Source organism: Pleurodeles waltl, chromosome 4_2 (assembly GCF_031143425.1).
Source record: "Pleurodeles waltl isolate 20211129_DDA chromosome 4_2, aPleWal1.hap1.20221129, whole genome shotgun sequence".
Taxonomy (NCBI): domain Eukaryota; kingdom Metazoa; phylum Chordata; class Amphibia; order Caudata; family Salamandridae; genus Pleurodeles; species Pleurodeles waltl.
Genome location: NC_090443.1, coordinates 944,044,772 through 944,064,485, shown reverse-complemented (window position 1 = coordinate 944,064,485; position 19,714 = coordinate 944,044,772). Strand labels below are relative to the sequence as shown.

The following is a 19,714-nucleotide window of genomic DNA, read 5'->3' as shown; positions in this document are numbered from 1 at the left end:
TCATAGCTGATCAGGACCTATGTGTAATTTCAGGCCAACCACAATGGAGAAGAGATTGGATACCCCAAACAGGTTGTCCCAGTCAAAGTTGTTACCCTCTGACTTAGGACCTGATTTCTATGTTGGCAGTATGTATACCACTTTGCCATTGCAACAGAGTTTACATACCACTCACACAAATGTGTGCCTGTATGATTTAGATGCAGCATGACCATAGGTTTATTCACAGTGAAGACTACACTGTCTCTGCCATGATTAAGCCCCTCAGACGGCCCAGCAGAATAAGGGCCATCAAAGGCAGACTTTTAATTCCACCAACCTAATTTAGATGGGCAGTATTAGAGGACAGTTTTCACTGCTTGTCACCGCGAGGAAAAGGCTGGAGGTAAGGGGTATGGAAAACTGCTAAATGCTCCTCTGGTGAGGCGAGCATTTTTTTTTTTTTTTCCAATATTTTCTAATCCTGCATCATGATTTTCTTTCTGAAAAAAAGAAATCAGTTTGGTGCAGGGCTCCTTCATGCTGACAGAGCGCTGCACTAAACTGTAAACAGCATTGACATGAACAGGGTAGTCTTAGCCTGGTGCAGGTTAAGTCCTCCCCCAGGTCAACAGAGATTACTCCGTCTGCTAAATTATAAATGTAGCCCTATGTCTCTGAAAAATGGAGGTTCGGTTCTTCCACCAGGTAAAGGTTGAAGACTGTACTCGGTAAAGCCCTGTTGAAGTCAGATAGCTGTGGGATGAGGTCCCACTTAAGCTGTTGGTTTTAGTAGAAAAAAACTCTGAGTGTAAAAATTCAAATTGAGCTGCCATCAAGTCCTTTCATTATGCCTTTGCCCGATCAAGATTTCTACCTTCAGGGTAATGGCCTGTGATAAAAGATAAAACTATCTCATACAGCAAGGAAAGTTCCTTGAAGTCTCTTTATTCAACCTGCCAAACAGGACACGCCCCAGCCTGCTTTCACTGCAACTGCTGCAGTTTAAATCTTAACCTTCGAGTGGAGCTTTAGCACACAAGTTCCATTACATCATAAATATGACAACCTGATTTAGAGTTTGGCGGATGGGTGGTCTGTCACAAATTAACAGATATCCTGTCCGCTTTATTACAAGTTCCATAGGATATAATTGACCTACAAAAAGGCCAATGGGGATATCAGTCATGTTTGTAATGGTGTACCCATCCACCAAACTCCAAATCAGCCCTTAGGTTCTTTTTTGGTGCCAGGAATCCTTCAGCGGGACAAGCCTGAAACTGAATTTAGCAAAGTTGTCTTTGAAGCTCCAGAGGTTTTGGAAGTTCAAAAATGTTCTAAGTCCAAACTTTCATATTGGATTGAAACTTTCCACACCACCACGTTTAGAATCCACAAGCCTCTCCTGGCTCCCAGTACCTCAAGGACAACACTTTGGGGCCAGGATTCATTCCAGCAGAGGTTACCAGCAGGATGCAGTCCTGGTGCAGATGCAACTGGTCGAGGAGACACCAGGTCCAGTGCTCACCTATTTAGTCTGAGCTGCAGATGTGTTCTAATGAGATGCTACATTTGTAGGGTTCTCTAGCCAATGGGTAAGGCTGACTCCTGAACACCAACTATCCAATGAGAAAAATGTCACAAAGGCACATTTTACCACATTTGTAGCACATCCTGTTTGCTTAAATGTAAACTACCCCACAGTGCACTATTCTGGATTAAATCCACCATGGCAGAATCCTTCTAAGCTTATAGGTGGCTGGCCTCCCAGTCTAGGTAAAGGAGCAGTCCACTCCTTATCAACCACACCAAACTGGGGTCAACTGTCCCTTCCACTAGGCTTGTACCATGCTGTCTACACTGTAGTCTATATTCAAAGGGCTTCTCTTCGCCAGGTCTCGCTTTACACTTAACTGTGAATGAGCAGGCCTCACTCTGAACCTTTCTAGTTCATAAATTCTCTAAACCCTCTCGAGCTCCTTTGCTGAGGTGAGCCGAGTCACACATGTGACAGCCATGTCATCCTGCCAAAAAGCTTACGCTGTGGTTCCTGCTATGTGAGCAGTTTTCACACTTCATCAAGGGGAATGCACTGACAGGGTAGTTTCAGGAAGGCTGATGCTAATAAAATTTTTGGAGCTTCAGGCAGGCACAGTCTAACTTTGTAAAAGGTACTTTTTCTATATACATATCAAACATTCATCTTCATAATTGATTTGCATGTTTAATACTTATTAAAACAGAGGTTGAATCATTTTAGCAAGAATAGTATTTTAATTGCACTTTCATTTTCCTTATAGGATCAGCTGCTGCCATGTACATTGCAAATAGGTGGTCACTGTGGGAAAATGCGAACATGAACCACTTTTAAATACTAGGGGCCTCATTACGACCCTGGCGGTAAAAACCGCCAGGGCCGGGGACCGCGGGAGCACCGGCAACAGGCTGGCGGTGCTCCCATGGGCATTCTGACCGCGGCGGTTCAGCCGCGGTCAGAAACGGAAAACTGGCGGTGTACCGCCGGTTTCCCGCTGCCCTGGGGAATCCTCCATGGCCATGGGGATTCCGACCCCCTTACCGCCATCCTGTTCCTGGCGGTTTCGGCCGCCAGGAACAGGATGGCGGTAAGGGGTGTCGTGGGGCCCCACCAAGAATTTCAGTGTCTGCATAGCAGACACTGAAATTCGCGACGGGTGCAACTGCATCCGTCGCACCCCTTCCACTCCGCCGGCTCCATTCGGAGCCGGCATCCTCATGGAAGGGTGTTTCCCGCTGGGCTGGCGGGCGGTCTTCTGGCGGTCGCCCGCCAGCCCAGCGGGAAACCCAGAATACCCGCGGCGGTCTTTTGACCGCGCAGCGGTATTCTGCCGGTCCTAGCCAGGCCGGCGGCTTCCGCTGCCGGCCGGGGTCAGAAGGATCCCTAGGTGCGGTACCTCGTGGGCTACAGAGCTCACGTTAGGGTGGCATTTAATATTTGAAAGTAGGGTTCCTTCCTCTAACATAGGGTTATTTTAACAGATGTACATGCAGATTGAAATGTTTTAGCAGTCAGGTTACACTGGCAGGCTTGAAGCCATGTTTGCCAGCCTAGTGAATGGAATAATTTGTGATGTAGCCCACAGTTGACATTTGACTTTCCATGCCATTGGTGTAGGTCCTGTTATATATAGTGTGGAGCTACTGGGAAGGTAAACATGGCTATTGGGGATTAGCCAATTCTACCTTGTTTTAGGGGTCAGACCATGTACAATGGGGACAAAAGCACCCTAGTGACCCAAAAACTAGCAATACCAGTCAGCATAAATAGTGATGACCATGCAAAAAGGATGATTTTCTTACTCCCTGTAAGTAAGGGCATTATACATATTGTACTAACATTAAAAGGACTTGGCTAGCATTAAACCAAACAAGCATTGGCAAAGCCAATAGGCCTCACCCATGAGCGAGCTATTGGCTTTGCCAATTGGATTGTTGGTGGGGGGCAGAAGGAGATAACAGGAGGGTGGGTGTTAGTAAATGGTAATAGTGGATGGCACCAAAAAAGTGAACACGAAAAACAAAGCTTTTCAGTATTTGTTGTGCAGTCTTGTCTCTAAATTCTCTAAATTGATACAGCCAGTTAATGGATAAAGGGTGGAGTCAGAAACATCAAGATTTAGTGCGATCTGCTGTGAGCACAGAGGCGTCCGAGCTATTTTACCAAGCTATGGAATGAAAACAGAGGATACAGGTGGGGCAGGTAGCCACTTTTGAATTTAGGGCACCAGAAGGCTCTGACAAACTGCTCTGATGTCTTATGATGTCCTCTGGGTGGTAAGAGAGGTAGATTGTAAATACAATTTCAATTTAAAAAAATCATGATCGTGCTTTCCTCCTACTGGCCAGCGAATCCACGGTATGACACAACAGATGTATGCAGCTTCTCACTCGCACAGCACTTTGGAATTTATGGCCATGTAAGTGTAAACTCTGCTATTCCAAGAAAAAACAAGCATTTGCCATGCAATAGGTCTCGTATTTTCTTGAGTTACAGCTACTGGCATTGTAAATTCATAACAGGATTTTTCTTGCCACATAAATTGGTCAACCCTGCCTCATAATTTCGTCTTTTCCTGCCGTATAATTCCAGTAGCCCTGCATAAAAATAAAGCACTTCCATTTACCTTCCTTCTCTACCTGCAGCAAAAAATGAAAATGTTGCTATTTAGCAGCGTTTCATTGGGCAAAACTTAATTGAAGCACTCTAAAGTTGTGTTTACTGAAGGCACATATGCGCTTACAAAATACACTATTTCCTCTCAAAACTTATAGTCGAGCCACGGAACACATTGGCCACACGGAAAATAAATATTTTTCTAAAAGTTAATGCCTGCATATTAATACAGTTGTGACTTTTAATATTTATGTTTACGTGTTGTTTTACTGGTGTGTTGCATGTGGTGTTTGGCTGCAATTTACACTGTTTAGGTGTGATTCACTCCACAAAGTTTTATAGCATCTGATAACATTGCTGCTGTCTACAGAGCAAGCAAGCCAGTCATTTACACTTTTTCATCTGGTTGATGCTGCCCTTTAATGAACACATGCTAATGTTTCTGCTCTGTGTTTTTGTTTTTCATGTTAAACTTTCGTCTGCCCAACAGTCTTTTTTACGTTAATATGCCGTATTGCACAGTGTTTACGAGTAAAGAGTGATTCATGTCCTTGTGTTCAAAACTGTTTTCTACAACATGATAAAATCTTGCTGTTTAAACTTCCAGCCTGGCAGCTTGTTTATAGTTTGGAGTGGAAGGACATTTTCACATGTTAGAATTTGCCTTTCTAATAAATTATTCTTTATTTTGCCCACAGGAAGGAAATCAGTGAGGCAGAAAAATAACTAATGGCCCTTTAACACAAATTGTTTGTGCCCCGCATCATAACACGCTGGCTCAAATTAAGCACTGCGAACATAATAAGTGTGCCTTCTTTAGATCCAGCTGTTACTGTATACAGAAGGCTGATTTATTTTTCCTTGATAGCGAAGCCATAAGCTTATATTTTTAGCTTACGAGACTCACAATTGCCTTGTTATCATTTACTAAAAGTATGTTTCCTCTAGATTCAGCTGTCACTTTACTCCGCACGCTAATAACTGCTGCATATACCTTTACGAGTACTGAATACTAAAGCAGGCTAATTTGAAATTGCAAAGAAGCAAATTTTCCGTTGTTTGTTGTGCTCTTTCGTTTTGGTTTTGTTATGACTTTCCCAATTGTCTCTTTTGGTCATACTAAATGCAGCGTTGTAAGCAAGAGATGAAGCTTGGAATTATTATAAGGCAGTTCAGAGGGTTAATGTGGCTGCTGCAAAGAACGTGTTGTACGCAGATCAAAGACTGCACTCAAGCTTCAAATGTTAAAATAACTCTGGTGATAAATGTTATTTCTGGAGAGAGGACGTACTTTTCTCTAGTCAATCAATCAATCAATCAATCAATTTGTAAAGCGCACTACATACCTGTGAGGGTTTCAAGGCGCTGGGGGGTGTGCTGCTGCTGCTCGAAGAGCCAAGCCTTGAGGAGTTTTCTGAAGGAAAGAAGGTCCTGGGTCTGTCGTAGATTCCACGGGAGGGTATTCCAGGTCTTGACGGCGAGGTACGAGAATGATCTGCCGCCGGAAGATATGCGCCAGATGTGGGGGATGGAGGCGAGGGCGAGGTTGGCGGAGCGGAGTTGCCGGGTGGGGATGTAGAAGCTGAGTCTGTTGATCAGGTATGTTGGTCCGGTGTTGTGGAGTGCCTTGTGTGCGTGGGTGAGTAGCTTGAAGGTGATCCTCTTGTTGACGGGGAGCCAGTGCAGGTCTCTTAGGTGGGAGGTGATGTGGCAGTGGCGAGGGATGTTGAGGATGAGTCGGGCAGAGGCGTTTTGGACGCGTTGGAGGCGTTGTAGGAGTTTGGATGAGATACCGGTGTAGAGGGCGTTGCCGTAGTCGAGTCTGCTGCTGACGAGGGCCTGGGTTACTGTTTTTCTTGTTTCTTTTGGGATCCATTTGTAAACTCTGCGGAGCATGCAGAGGGTGTTGTAGCAGGAGGAGGAGATGGCGCTGACCTGCTTTGACAAGGACAGTGAGGAGTCAAGGGTGAAGCCGAGGTTTCGTGCGCTGTCGGTGGGAGTCGGTGGGGGACCCAGTGTGGTCGGCCACCATGAGTTGTCCCAGGCGGAGGGGGTGCGCCCAAGGATGAGGACCTCTGTTTTGTCCGAGTTCAGATTTAGCCAGCTGTCTCTCATCCAGTCGGCGATGGCTTTTAGTCCCTCGTGGAGGTTGGTTTTGGCAGTTGTGCGGGTCCTTGGTGAGGGAGAGGATGAGTTTGGTGTCGTCGGCGTAGGAGATGATGTTGAGGTTGTGCTGACGGGCCACTTGTGCCAGGGGGGCCATGTAGATGTTGAACAGCGTCGGGCTGAGGGATGAGCCCTGGGGTATGCCGCAGATGATGTTGAAGGCTTTGGATTGGAACGGGGGAGGCGGACTCTTTGGGTTCCGCCGGCGAGGAAGGATGGGGTCCATTCGAGGGCCTGGTCCTGGATTCCTGCTGCGCGGAGGTGGGATTTAAGGGTGTGGTGACAGACGGCGTCAAAGGCGGCTGATAGGTCTAGGAGGATGAGGGCTGATGTTTCTCCATTGTCGAGGTGGCTTCTGATGTCGTCTGTGGCGGCGGGGAGGGCGGCTTCGGTGCTGTGGTTGCGTCTGAAGCCGGACTGGGAGGGGTCGAGGATGTTGTTGTCTTCGAGGTACCGGGTGAGCTGGGTGTTGACGATTTTCTCGATGACCTTTGTCGGGAAAGGGAGCAGAGAGATGGTCCGGACGTTTTTCAGGTCCTTGGCGTCCGCCTTTGGTTTCTTGAGAAGGGCGTGTTTCCAGCTTTCTGGGAATCTTGCAGTTTCGAAGGAGATGTTGATGGCTTTCTGTAGGTGTGGTGCGATGGTTGTGTCTGCTTTGTTAAAGCTGTGGTGTGGGCAGGGGTCTGATGGTGATCCGGAGTGGATGGAGTTCATGGTCTTGCAGGTTTTGTCATCGCTGATGTTGGTCCAGGAGGTCAGTCGGCTGGAGAGGGTGGAGTTTGAGGTGATTAGGGTAGGAGCGTCCGGAGTGTGAGGGGAGTTGAAGCTGTCGTGGATGTACGTGATTTTTCGGTGGAAGGCGGTTGCTAGGGCGTCGCATAGTTCTTGGGAGGGGGTGATGTCGTTGACGGTGGTGTTTGGGTTGGAGAGTTCTTTTACGATGCTGAAAAGTTCTTTGCAGTCGTGGGCGTTGTTTTCTTGGCAGGTCTTGAAGGAGGATCTTTTTGCTAGCCTGATGAGTTGGTGGTGTTTGCTTGTGGCATCCTTGAGTGCTGTGTGGTTGTCTGGAGTGCGTTCGAGTAGCCATAATTGCTTGAGTTTTCGGCAGTGGCGTTTGGAGGCTTGGAGGTCGTCAGTGAACCAGGTTGCATTTTTGTTGATGTGGTTGTTGGAGGGTTTTCTGAGTGGAGCAAGACGGTTGGCGCAGTCGGTGATTCATAGTTTGAGGTTGTGTGCGGCGATGTCAGGGTCGGTGGGGTTGACGGGCGGTTTCTGGGCTAAGGCGTTGGTTAGTTGAAGTTCGGTGACTTTACCACATCATCGGCGGGGCGGTTGTTCGGTGAGGTGGTGTTCTGTCTGCTTCTTGAAAGTGAAGTGGACGCAGTGGTGGTCGGTCCAGTAGAGTTCGGTGGTATGGTTGAAGGTGACGTGGTTGCTTGTGGAGAAGATGGGGTCAAGGGTGTGACCGGCTGTGTGGGTGGGTGTGTTGACGAGCTGTGTGAAGCCGAGGTTGGCGAGGTTTTCGGTGAGGGTGGTGGAGTTGAAGTCATTGTTGTTTTCGAGGTGGAAGTTCAGGTCCCCGAGGAGGATGTAGTCCGTGGAGGCGAGTGTGTGGTTGCTGGTTAGGTCGGCCATGGCGTTGCTGAAAGGTGCCCTGGGTCATGGGAGTCTATAGATGAGTGTTCCTCTGAGCGTGGTGTTGGGGTCCGTGCGGACTTGGAAGTGAAGGAGTTCGGCGGCGCTGAAGGAGTCGTCCAGGGTGGTTTTGACTTCGAGGGTGGCTTTGTGGACGATGGCTATGCCTCCTCCGGTTCCGTTGGTGCGGTCTCGGCGAGCGACTTTCTATCCGTTTGGGATGGCTATGGCGATGTCGGGTGCTGAGGAGTCGTTCCACCAAGTTTCGGTTAGAAAGGCCACGGCTGCCATAAGAGGAGGGGAGGTTGGGAGTGGCAGCTGGGAGGCGGGAGGGCCTGACGAATGAGAGGGCTGGCGGGTGGGGCCGCAGGGGGTGCAGCGGCGGGGAAATTAGGAAAAGAAGCAGTGAGAAGGAAGAGGGAGGCGGGAGGGGCTGCAGGGGATGCAGCGGCGGGAAATTAGGAGAAGAAGCGGTGAGAAGGAGGCGGGAGGGGCCGCAGGGGACGCAGTGGCGGGAAATTAGGAAAAGGAGCGGTGAGAAGGATGGGGAAGGGGGGAAAGGGGAAGGGGCTGCAGGGGATGCAGCGGCGGGAAATTAGGAGAAGAAGCAGTGAGAAGAAGGGGGGAGGCGGGAGGGGCCGCAGGGGACGCAGCAGCGGGGAAAAAGTAAGCAAAATGCGGAGAGGAGGTTGCGCGGAAGGCTGAGCGGGGAGCGACCTGCCTGCAGAAGCAGGGTCAAAGGTTGCTTTCTGCTACTGCGCCGCGGCTGCCATAAGAGGAGGGGAGGGTGGGAGTGGCCGCTGGGAGGTGGGAGGGCCTGACGAATGAGAGGGCTGGGGGGTGGGGCCGTAGGGGGCGCAGCGGCGGGAAATTAGGAAAAGAAGCGGTGAGAAGGAAGGGGGAGGTGGGAGGGGCTGCAGGGGACGCAGTGGCGGGAAATTAGGAGAAGAAGCGTAAGAAGGAGGGGGAGGCGGGGGGCCCAGGGGACAAGGCGGCGGGGAAAAAGTAAGCAAAATGCGTAGTGGAGGTGGCGGGGAAGGCAGAGCGGGGAGTGACCTGCCTGCAGAAGCAGGGTCAAAGGTTGCTTCTTGCTACTGCGCCGCGGCTGCCATAAGCGGAGGGGAGGGTGGGAGTGGCAGCTGGGAGGCAGGAGGGCCTGACGAATGAGAGGGCTGGGGCCACAGGGGGCGCAGCGGCGGGAAATTAGGAAAAGAAGCGGTGAGAAGGAGGGGGGAGGTGGGAGGGGCCGCAGGGGACGCAGCGGCGGGGAAAAAGTAAGCAAAATGGGGAGTGGAGGTGGCGCGGAAGGCGGAGCTTCTAGTGAAAGCTTGGACTAATTATAAAGTAGCACAGAAGGTTAATGTGCCTGCAGCGAGGAACATGAACTAGGCAGCTCAGAACTAGCAACTAATGTAACAAGCTCACACGAAAAGCGATATGTACTGGCTGCTGGCAAGCACCGAAAACTTCACTGGAAGGACAAGTGGGGATTATTTTTGTTAAAGTTCTTATCCCCTTCTGAGGTGTTTCTGAAAGCGATTAAAACCAAAGGCCGGCTCAGCCCCTTCGCTCCTGATAGCTGGGGAGGTTTGGCTTGTGCACCATTTCTAAGCAGTACTGTAGTAACCCCACAGTGAAAAACAAAAACATGAGCTGCTCAGAATGAACTATTCCAAAAACGGTCCATGCCCTAAACTTAAAACCGCGGCTGTTGTGAGAGGAAGAAAGGGCGTAAAAGAGAAATAAGTACAACACTCCAAATACATGATCAGTAAACAACGAACAAAAAAATGAAAGTAATACAGTTTCACATAAGCGGGCCAACGGCTGCCATGAGCATCAGTGTGAAGAGACACAAAAGGAAAAGGAAGTTCGCTGGCAGTCAGACATATCGGCAAAAGTGCAATTAGCCATGTAACAGGGGCGATGGCCAAGGCGGTAACAAAACCGCCCTAAGGAGGAACAAACGTAAAGCATTTACCAATGAAAAGAAAGGATTTTTGAAGGGCAAGCCCATGAACGAGTGATAGTGATGGGCGTGCGGTGGGTGTGGTTAAAAGCCCAGATACATACAACCATGTCTGAAAAGCGGCGCTTGCGTGCTGCTATGCTCAACCTAAAATGAGATTTTCCAGCTACACCACTGACACACAAACACAGAAAGCAAATAAATAATTACAATAACTTTAAAATGCCGAAACACACTGAAAAAAGAAAAAAAGTAATAGTTTTACAAAGCCAACGCATGCTGACTTGCAGATGCATACAGAAATAAAGCTTTATAGATGGCACAAGAACACTGAAAGAAAATAAAGCTGATATGCTGCAAACAGAAAGGAAAGAAATATTTTAAAATTTGCTTTAAACAGCCAATGCACGCTGCCTTGCAGTTGCATATAGAAAACAAAATAATAACAAGAGGTTTAATGGCAACACATGAACAAAGGCTTAGCTTCCCAAAAAATTTGCAGAAAGAAAAGAAAAAGTAGTGCAGAAAAAAAAAAAACAAGCAAAAAAGTGTAAGGCTACAAGTAATTGGGCTCAGCTGGAGGGACATTTAAAAGAGAATGACCACATACAAGCAATGATTTATAAATGACACTTGGTATAACAAATAAAGAAATGGGCAGGCTGTAAGCCCACAGAGTGTATTCCACATGTCTCAAGGAAACAGGCAAGACCTAACAATTAGTGTTTGCCCACAGCAGCAGAAATCATTGGCACAAGTTAAGCACTGGCTGTCTTTAAAAAATCCAAAAACGAGAAAGAAGTTCACTAACATAAGCTGCCAAACAAATTGCCAAATATTACTTGTGCAAGAAAACAAGTCCTGTTGTCTGTGTTTGCTACTTTACTTATTGGCCACATCAAGGCCTTGTGAGATAATGTTTTCCCTTTTTTCATCCACAGTATCGGTGGGCTGAGTGCGCCCCTAAGTGGCATAACATCAGGTATGTCAGTGTTCTTTATAAAATGTGGCAGTTTCCTATTTTTTTTAGAAAGATCCAACTCTGTTTATGGTATGTAGAATGAAAGAGGCTAGCATTTATAGAACATGTGAAATCCTTACCCTTCAAGCTAATTATTTCCGACACCACTTTTCTATGAATAAAATAATCAAACCTTGCTGTGCATGATACTTTTAAAGAGAGCATCATATTTACTCCCATTCCTTTCCTACCACATCTTCATGAACAACAAACACCCTTCATGTCCAGTATGTTTTAGTGATCAACTTTGCATAGAAAATCAAATCAAATCAAATCAAATCACAAACATTTATAAAGCGCGCTACTCACCCGTGAGGGTCTCAAGGCGCTAGGGGGATGGGGTTACTACTGCTCGAAGAGCCAGGTCTTGAGTTGCCTCCGGAATGTGAGGTGGTCCTGGGTGGTCCTGAGGTTGGTGGGGAGGGAATTCCATGTCTTGGCCGCCAGGTAGGAGAAGGATTTTGCACCTGCCGTGGTGCGGCGGATGCGAGGGACGGTGGCGAGAGCGAGGTTGGCGGAGCGAAGTTGACGGGTGGGCGTGTAGAAACGGAGGCGACGGTTGAGGTATTCGGGTCCCTTGTTGTGGAGGGCTTTGTGTGCGTGGGTGAGGAGTCGGAAGGTGATCCTTTTGTTGACAGGAAGCCAGTGCAAGTGTCTCAGGTGGGCGGAGATGTGGCTGTTGCGGGGAATGTCGAGGACGAGGCGGGCGGAGGCGTTTTGAATTCGCTACAGACGTTTCTGGAGTTTAGCGGTGGTTCCTGCGTATAGGGTGTTGCCGTAGTCCAGGCGGCTCGTGACGAGGGTGTGGGTCACGGTCTTTCTGGTGTCGGCGGGGATCCAACGGAAGATCTTTCAGAGCATGCGGAGGGCGAGGAAGCAGGAGGATGATACGGCGTTGACTTGTTTGGTCATGGTGAGAAGTGGGTCCAGGATGAATCCGAGGTTGCGTGCGTGGTCTGAGGGGGTTGGTGCGGTGCCAAGGGCCGTGGGCCACCAGGAGTCGTCCCAGGCGGACGGGGTGTTTCCGAGGATGAGGACTTCTGTTTTGTCTGAGTTCAGTTTCAGACGGCTGAGTTTCATCCATTCTGCGACATCTTTCATTCCATCTTCAGGTTGGTCTTGGCGCTGGTTTGGGTCCTTGGTGAGGGAAAGTATCAGCTGAGTGTCGGCGTAGGAGGTGATGTTGATGTTGTGTTTGCATACGATGTCGGCGAGGGGGCTCATGTAGACATTGAAGAGAGTCGGGCTGAGGGAGGAGCCTTGCGGGACGCCGCAGATGATCTCGGTGGGGTCTGAGCGGAAAGGTGGGAGGTAGACTCTTTGGGAGCGGTTGGAGAGGAAGGAGGTGATCCAGTCCAGGGCCTGTCCTAGGATCCCGGTGGAGCGGAGGCGGGATATTAGGGTTCGGAGGCAGACGGTGTCGAAGGCAGCCGAGAGGTCGATGAGGATGAGGGCGACTGTCTCTCCGTTGTCCATCAGAGTTCTGATGTCATCTGTGACTGAGATGATGGCGGTTTCTGTGCTGTGATTGGCTCGGAATCCGGACTGAGAGGGGTCGAGTAGGTTGTTGTCTTCAAGGAAGTTGGTAAGTTGCTTGTTGACGGTCTTCTCTATGACTTTGGCAGGAAAGGGGAGGAGCGAGATGGGGCGGAAGTTCTTCAGGTCGCTGGGGTCCGCCGTAGGTTTCTTCAGTAGGGCGTTGACTTCTGCGTGTTTCCAGCTCTCGGGGAAGGTGGCAGAAGCAAACGAGCTGTTGATGATGGTCTGGAGATGCGGGGCGATGATGTCGTCGGCTTTGTTGAAGATGAAATGTGGGAAGGTGTCCGAGGGGGCACCGGAGTGGATGGAGTTCATGGTGGCTTTGGTCTCTTCCGTGTTGATGTGAGTCCAGGCGTTGAGGGTGATGGCTGGGGTTGTAGGTTCTGTGGTGGTTAGCTGGGTCTGGTGTCCGAAGCTGTCGTGTAGGTCGGTGATCTTACGATGGAAGAAGGTGGCGAGGGGGTTGCAGAGGTCTTGTGAGGGCGTGATGGCGTTGGCGTTAGGGTTGGAGAGCTCTTTAACAATGTTGAAGAGTTCTTTGCTGTTGTGAGTGTTCTTGTCCAGTCTGTCTGTGAAGGAATTTCTTTTGGTGACGCGGATGAGTTGGTGGTGTTCGCGGGTAGCGTTCTTGAGGGCAGACATGTTATCTGCGGTGTGGTCCTTGCGCCAGGCTTTCTCGAGGGTGCGGCAGTTTTTTTTTTATTCCTTGAGGGTGTCTGTGAACCAGAGAGGTTTTTTGGTGTTGGTCTGTCTTGTGAGGCGTCTGAGGGGAGCGAGGTTGTCTGCGCAGTTGGTGATCCAATGCGTGAGGCTGAGGGCTGCGTCGTTGGGGTCGGTGGAGAAGGTGGGTTGGTTGTCGCTGAGAGTGGAGAGAAGCTGTTCCGCGGGGATTTTGTTCCAATGTCGGTGTGGAATGGATTGTGTGCAGAGGTGGTGAGTCTCGCGTCGGAAGGTGAAGTGGACACATCTGTGGTAGGTCCAGTGTATTTCGGAGGAGTGGCTGAAAGATACGTGGTTGCTGGCGGAGAAGATGGGGTCGAGCGTGTGTCCGGCGATGTGGGTGGGGGTGTTCACCAGTTGCTTGAGACTGAGGTTGGCGAGGTTGTCGAGCAGGGCGGTGGTGTTGGGGTCGTTGTTCTGTTCCAGGTGGAAGTTGAGGTCACCGAGGAAGATGTAGTCCGGCGAGGCAAGGGCGTGCTGGGAGATGAAGTCAGTGATAGAGTCGCTGAAGAGGGCGCGTGGTCCAAGGGGTCTATAGATGAGAGTTCCTCTGCGGGTGGTCCTGGGGTCTGTGTGGATCTTGAAATGCAGGTGTTCGGCGGCGAGGGGGGTGTCTTCGGTGGAGGTGGTGACGTTGATGGAGTCCTTGAAGACGATGGCGATTTCTCCACCGACTTGGTTGGTGCGGTCTCTCCTGGAGATCTTGTAGCCGTCGGGGATGGCTATGGCGATGTTGGGGGCCGAAGAGGTGTTCATCCAGGTCTCAGTGAAGAAGGCAACGTCTGGTGCGGTGGAGTCCAGGAGGTCCCAAAGTTCAATGGCGTGCTTGTGGACGGAGCGTGCGTTGATCAGGATGCATTTGAGGTGGTTGTTGGAGCGTGGGCTGGCGTCCGGGGTGGTTTCGCGGTGGAAGGTGAGTTTGCAGATGTGGCAAGCGAAGGGTCCGTGGGTACGTTTCGGGTTGGCTTGGAAGCAGGTGCTGGAGCGCCCCGGGTTGAGGGCGTGGAGGGTGTTGGGGTCGTAGCGGTGCTGCACGGTTTGGTAGTGCTGGAGGCCAGGGGTCGTGGCGCAGGCGCGGTGCAGGCGCGGACGGGCGCAGACGGGCTTGCCTTTGGCATGCCTTTGGTGCGGGAGGGGTACGACGAATGGGAGCAGGGGGGGCGGGGCCGAGCAGGAGGTGGCGGCGGGAAAGCGGAGGGTGGGGGGTCAGGTAGAGGGGAGGGGAGAAAAGATAGGGGAGGGGGGTTAAAGGTGGAGGGGAGTAAGGAAGAAAGATAGGGGAGGGGGGTTACAGGTGGAGGGGAGTAAGGAAGAAAGATAGGGTAGAGGGGGTTACAGGTGGAGGGGAGTAAGGAAGAAAGATAGGGGAGGGGGGTTACAGAGGTGGGGGGGAGTAAGGAACAACAGAGAGAAGAGTCAAGAACAGAAGAACAGAAGAGAGAAGAGTCAAGAACAGAAGAACAGAAGAGAGAAGAGTCAAGAACAGAAGAACAGAAGAGAGAAGAGTCAAGAACAGAAGAGAGAAGAGTCAAGAACAGAAGAGAGAAGAGCCAAGAAGGAGGGGTAAAGAAGAAGAGGAGAGAAAAGTCAAGAACAGAAGAACAGAAGAGAGAAGAGTCAAGAACAGAAGAGGGAAGAGCCAAGAAGAAGGGTAAAGAAGAAGAGGAGAGGAGAGTCAAGGAAGAGGAGTCAGGCAGCAGAGGAGAGACCTGAGAAGCAGAGGGGAAAGAAAGAACATGCAGGTCGGGTGCAGAGGACAGAGAAGAGACACAGATGAAGAACACAGATGAAGAACACAGCTGAAGAAAGAAGAAAGAACACGCAGGTCGGGGTGCAGAGGAGAAAGAGGAACACAGATGAAGAACACAGAAGAAGGACAAAGAAGAAGAGAGAACACGCAGGATGGGGTGCAGGGAAGAAAGAAGAACACAGAAGAAGAACACAGATGAAGAACACAGAAGAAGGACAAAGAAGAAGAGAGAACACGCAGGACAGGGTGCAGGGAAGAAAGAAGAACACAGATGAAGAACACAGGTGAAGAAAGAAGAAAGAACACGCAGGTCGGGGTGCAGAGGAGAAAGAAGAACACAGGTGAAGAACACAGAAGAAGACCAAAGATGAAGAAAGAAGCAGGAAGAGAACGCGGTGAGGAAGAGGAGCGGGCCGAGGAAGAGCAGAACACGCAGCAAGAGGGCTGCAGAAGAGGAGCAGAGAGCGAAGGGAAGAGGGACAGCAGAGGTGCGGAGAGAGGTTGGAGGAGAGAGCGGAAGGTAGAAGACAGAGGTACAGGAGAAGAGAGGTGAGTAGCGCGGGGCTGGGCGAGGGGCTGGGCGGGGGGAGTACTTACTGTTTTTAGCAGGTCTTGCTGGGAGGTGTCAGGAGCCTGGGCTGGTGGAGCTGCAGCGGCAGGGGGAGCGACCTACCCTCGGGTCAAGGGTCGCTAACTCTGCCGCGCAGCGGCCGCCATAAGAGGGAGGAGGGGTCAGCTGGGGGCGGGGGATGGGAGGGGGGCGACGAATGGGAGCAGGGGGGGCGGGGGCGAGCAGGAGGTGGCAGTGGGAAAGCGGAGGGTGGGGGGGTCAGGTAGAGGGGAGGGGAGAAAAGATAGGGGAGGGGGGGTTAAAGGTGGAGGGGAGTAAGGAAGAAAGATAGGGGAGGGGGGTTACAGGTGGAGGGGAGTAAGGAAGAAAGATAGGGGAGGGGGGGTTACAGGTGGAGGGGAGTAAGGAAGAAAGACAGGGGAGGGGGGGTTACAGAGGTGGAGGGGAGTAAGGAAGAACAGAGAGAAGAGTCAAGAACAGAAGAACAGAAGAGAGAAGAGTCAAGAACAGAAGAACAGAAGAGAGGAGAGTCAAGAACAGAAGAGAGAAGAGCCAAGAAGAAAGGTAAAGAAGAAGAGGAGAGAAGAGTCAAGAACAGAAGAACAGAAGAGAGAAGAGTCAAGAACAGAAGAGAGAAGAGCCAAGAAGAAGGGTAAAGAAGAAGAGGAGAGGAGAGTCAAGGAAGAGGAGTCAGGCAGCAGAGGAGAGACCTGAGAAGCAGAGGAGAAAGAAAGAACACGCAGGTCGGGGTGCAGAGGACAGAGAAGAGACACAGATGAAGAACACAGATGAAGAACACTGTTGAAGAAAGAAGAAAGAACACGCAGGTCGGGGTGCAGAGGAGAAAGAGGAACACAGATGAAGAATACAGAAGAAGGACAAAGAAGAAGAGAGAACACGCAGGACGGGGTGCAGGGAAGAAAGAAGAACACAGATGAAGAACACAGATGAAGAACACAGAAGAAGGACAAAGAAGAAGCGAGAACACGCAGGACGGGGTGCATGGAAGAAAGAAGAACACAGATGAAGAACACAGAGAAGAACACAGAAGAAGACCAAAGATGAAGAAAGAAGCAGGAAGAGAACACGGTGAGGAAGAGGAGCGGGGCCGAGGAAGACCAGAACACGCAGCAAGAGGGCTGCAGAAGAGGAGCAGAGAGCGAAGGGAAGAGGGACAGCAGAGGTGTGGAGAGAGGTTGGAGGAGAGAGCGGAAGGTAGAAGACAGAGGTACAGGAGAAGAGAGGTGAGTAGCGCGGGGCTGGGCGAGGGGCTGGGCGGGGGGAGTACTTACTGTTTTTAGCAGGTCGTGCTGGGAGGTGTCAGGAGCCTGGGCTGGTGGAGCTGCAGCGGCAGGGGGAGCGACCTACCCTCAGGTCAAGGGTCGCTAACTCTGCCGCGCAGCGGCCGCCATAAGAGGGAGGAGGGGGGGAGGAGGGGTCAGCTGGGGGCGGAGGGGGGCGACAAATGGGAGCAGGGGGGGCGGGGCGGGGCAGGCCCCGCTATAGAAAATAGAGAAGTCCACAAGCTCTTCCCAAGCTTTACAACGCTTTTTACCACAGCTGTGAATAATTAATTATATTATCTTTATTTATTTAGCTCAATGAATGGCATGTCAGAAAATATGTTATAGGCTTCCCTCGGGACTCAAGACATGCCTGCATTAGTCTTGACATGCCAAAACCTAGCCTCTTCCAATATTTGAATGGAAAATGTTGTTTGCATTCTTCAATCAATCAGTTAGTCAGGGGGTCTTGTAGAGCGCCAACTTGTCACCCGGGGGGGGGGGGTCTCCAGGTGCCGGTGGGATGCTGCCAGCCTCATCCGAATGGCAATGCCGGTCAAAGAACGAAGTCTTGAGCTGCTTTCTGAAGCACATCAGAGAAGGGGAGGTGTGCAGGTGAAGGGGGAGGTTGTTCCAGGACTTGGCGGTGAGGTGGGAGAAGGAGCGACCTCCATTTCTGGAGGACGTGGGCCTGAACGAGGGTGGCTGAGCAGAGTTCTCTGGTCATACAGTAGAATGTAAGGTGGTTGTTGATGTTGGCGGGTCCGGTGTTATGGAGAACTTTGTAGGCATGCATGAGGAGTTTGAAGAGGCAACTTTGCTGGACAGGGAGTCAGTGGAGGGCCCTGAGGTGGGGAGTGATGCTAATTCTTCTGGGGAGGTCGAGGATGAGTCTTGCTGTGGCGTTCTAGATGGTCTGGAGGCGGTTCATGAGCTTTGTGGTTCCAACGTAGAGCGCGTTGCTGTAGTCGAGTCAGCTGGAGGTGAGGGCTTGTGTGACTGTCTTCCTTGTAGATATGGGGATCCATCGGAAAATCTTGCAGAGCATGCAGAGGATGTGGAAGCAGGCAGAGGTGACGGTGTTAATCTGTTTGCTTCATGGTCAGTTGGGTGTCCAGGATAATCCTGAGGTTGCGTGTGTGGTTTATGGGGGAGGGTGGGGAAACTAGGGCAGCAGGCCACCATGAGTTGAACTAGAGGGAGGGCTTGTTGCTAAAGATGAGGATCTCTGTTTTGTCTCAATTTAGCTTGAGACAGTTAGTCTTCATTCAGGTGGCGATGTCGGTCATGGTGGTTTAGAAGTTGGTTCGTGTGGTGGTGACGTCGTCTGTGAGGGATAGGACGAGCTTGGTGTCGGTGTAGGAAACGATGTTGAGTCCGTGGGTGCATGCAGTGTCCACCAGTGGAGTCATGTAGGTGTTGAAGAGGGTGGGCTGAGGGAGGAGCTCTGGGCAATACCACAGATAATGTATTTGGGTGTGGAGACGAAGAATGAGAGGAGGATCCTCTGAGTTCGTTCTGAGAGGAAGGAGGAGATCCAGCTGAGTGCATTCTTTCTGATGCCGATGCTGTGGAGTCTGGTGATGAGAGTGTGGTGGGAGATGGTGTGGAAAGCTGCTGATAAGTTGAGGAGGAGAAGGGCTGTTGTTCCCCCGAAGTCAAGGAGGCATCTGATGTAGTTGTTTTCTGCGATCAATGCAGTCTCCGTGCTGTGATTGGGCCGGAAGATGGATTGGGATGGATTGAGCGTGTTGTTGTGTTCAAGGTAGTCCATGAGCTGGCAGTTTATGGCCTTTTCCAAGACTTTAGCAGGGAGTGGGAGGAGTGAGAAGGGACAATAGTTTTTGAGCTGGTTGGGATCCGCCTAGGGTATGTGTCAAAAGGCAATTCGTTCAAAAAGTCAGTACAGCATGTCAAGATGAATACTTGCCAATATTATCGACTTATCAGGATATTACATCTCATAACTTATTTATTATTTTACACCTGAAGTATTTATGCTTAAAAGGGTAAGAGGATCCTAGTGCTAAGCAAGAGGAAATAACAAAAGAGTTGGAAGTTAAATAGAAGGCTGTGGATTAAGCAAAAGGGTAAAGTAGAAGAGTGATACATTTTTCGTTGAATAAAAGGTGGTTTTCATGGACTCACAAGTTAAGTGAATAGTTATACCAGACTGTGTTTGTCAGCAGGGGAAAAGCTTGACACCCAATATGAATCTTGCAAAAGTGAGGAAGGATAAAAAGGTGCTTGAAGGATGATATAGGGGGTCATTACGACCCTGGCGGAACAAGTCCGCCAGGGCCGTGGGACGCGGTGGCACCGCCGACAGGCCGGCGGTGCCCCGCGGGGCATTCTGACCGCGGCGGCTCAGCCGCGGTCAGAGAAGGGAAACCGGCAGTCTCCCGCCGGTTTCCCGCTGCCCCAAAGGAATCCTCCAAGCCGGCGCAGCATGCTGCGCCGGCATGGGGATTCCGACTCCCCCTCCCGCCATCCAGTTCCTGGCGGTTCTCCCGCCGGGAACCGGATGGCGGGAGGGGGAGTCGCGGGGCCCCTGGGGGCCCCTGCCGTGCCCATGCCTATGGCATGGGCACGGCAGGGGCCCCCGTAAGAGGGCCCCTAAAAGTATTTCAGTGTCTGCAAAGCAGACACTGAAATACGCGACGGGTGCAACTGCACCCGTCGCACCTTCCCACTCCGCCGGCTCTATTACGAGCCGGCGTCATCGTGGGAAGGGAGTTTTCCCCTGGGCTGGCGGGCGGTCTTGTGAAGACCGCCCGCCAGCCCAGGGGAAAACTCGGAATACCCTCCGCGGTCTTACGACCGCGGAGCGGTATTTCGGAGGGGGGAAGCCTGGCGGGCGGCCTCCGCCGCCCGCCAGGCTCGGAATGAGGGCCATAGTCTCCTAGATGGGATGTAGTTCTTGAAAAT

At 51.0% G+C, this 19,714-nt stretch overlaps 1 protein-coding gene across 1 annotated transcript in view; it reads left to right on the top strand.

Moving 5' to 3' along the window:
* LOC138293506 (vitamin D3 hydroxylase-associated protein-like) overlaps positions 1-19,714 on the top strand; it is a 198,013-nt gene that overhangs the window by 109,772 nt on the left and 68,527 nt on the right. Inside the window, exon 6 of the mRNA XM_069232746.1 lies at positions 10,844-10,884. Within this exon, the coding sequence (XP_069088847.1) occupies positions 10,844-10,884 (41 nt within the window). The remainder of the gene's footprint in view (positions 1-10,843; positions 10,885-19,714) is intronic.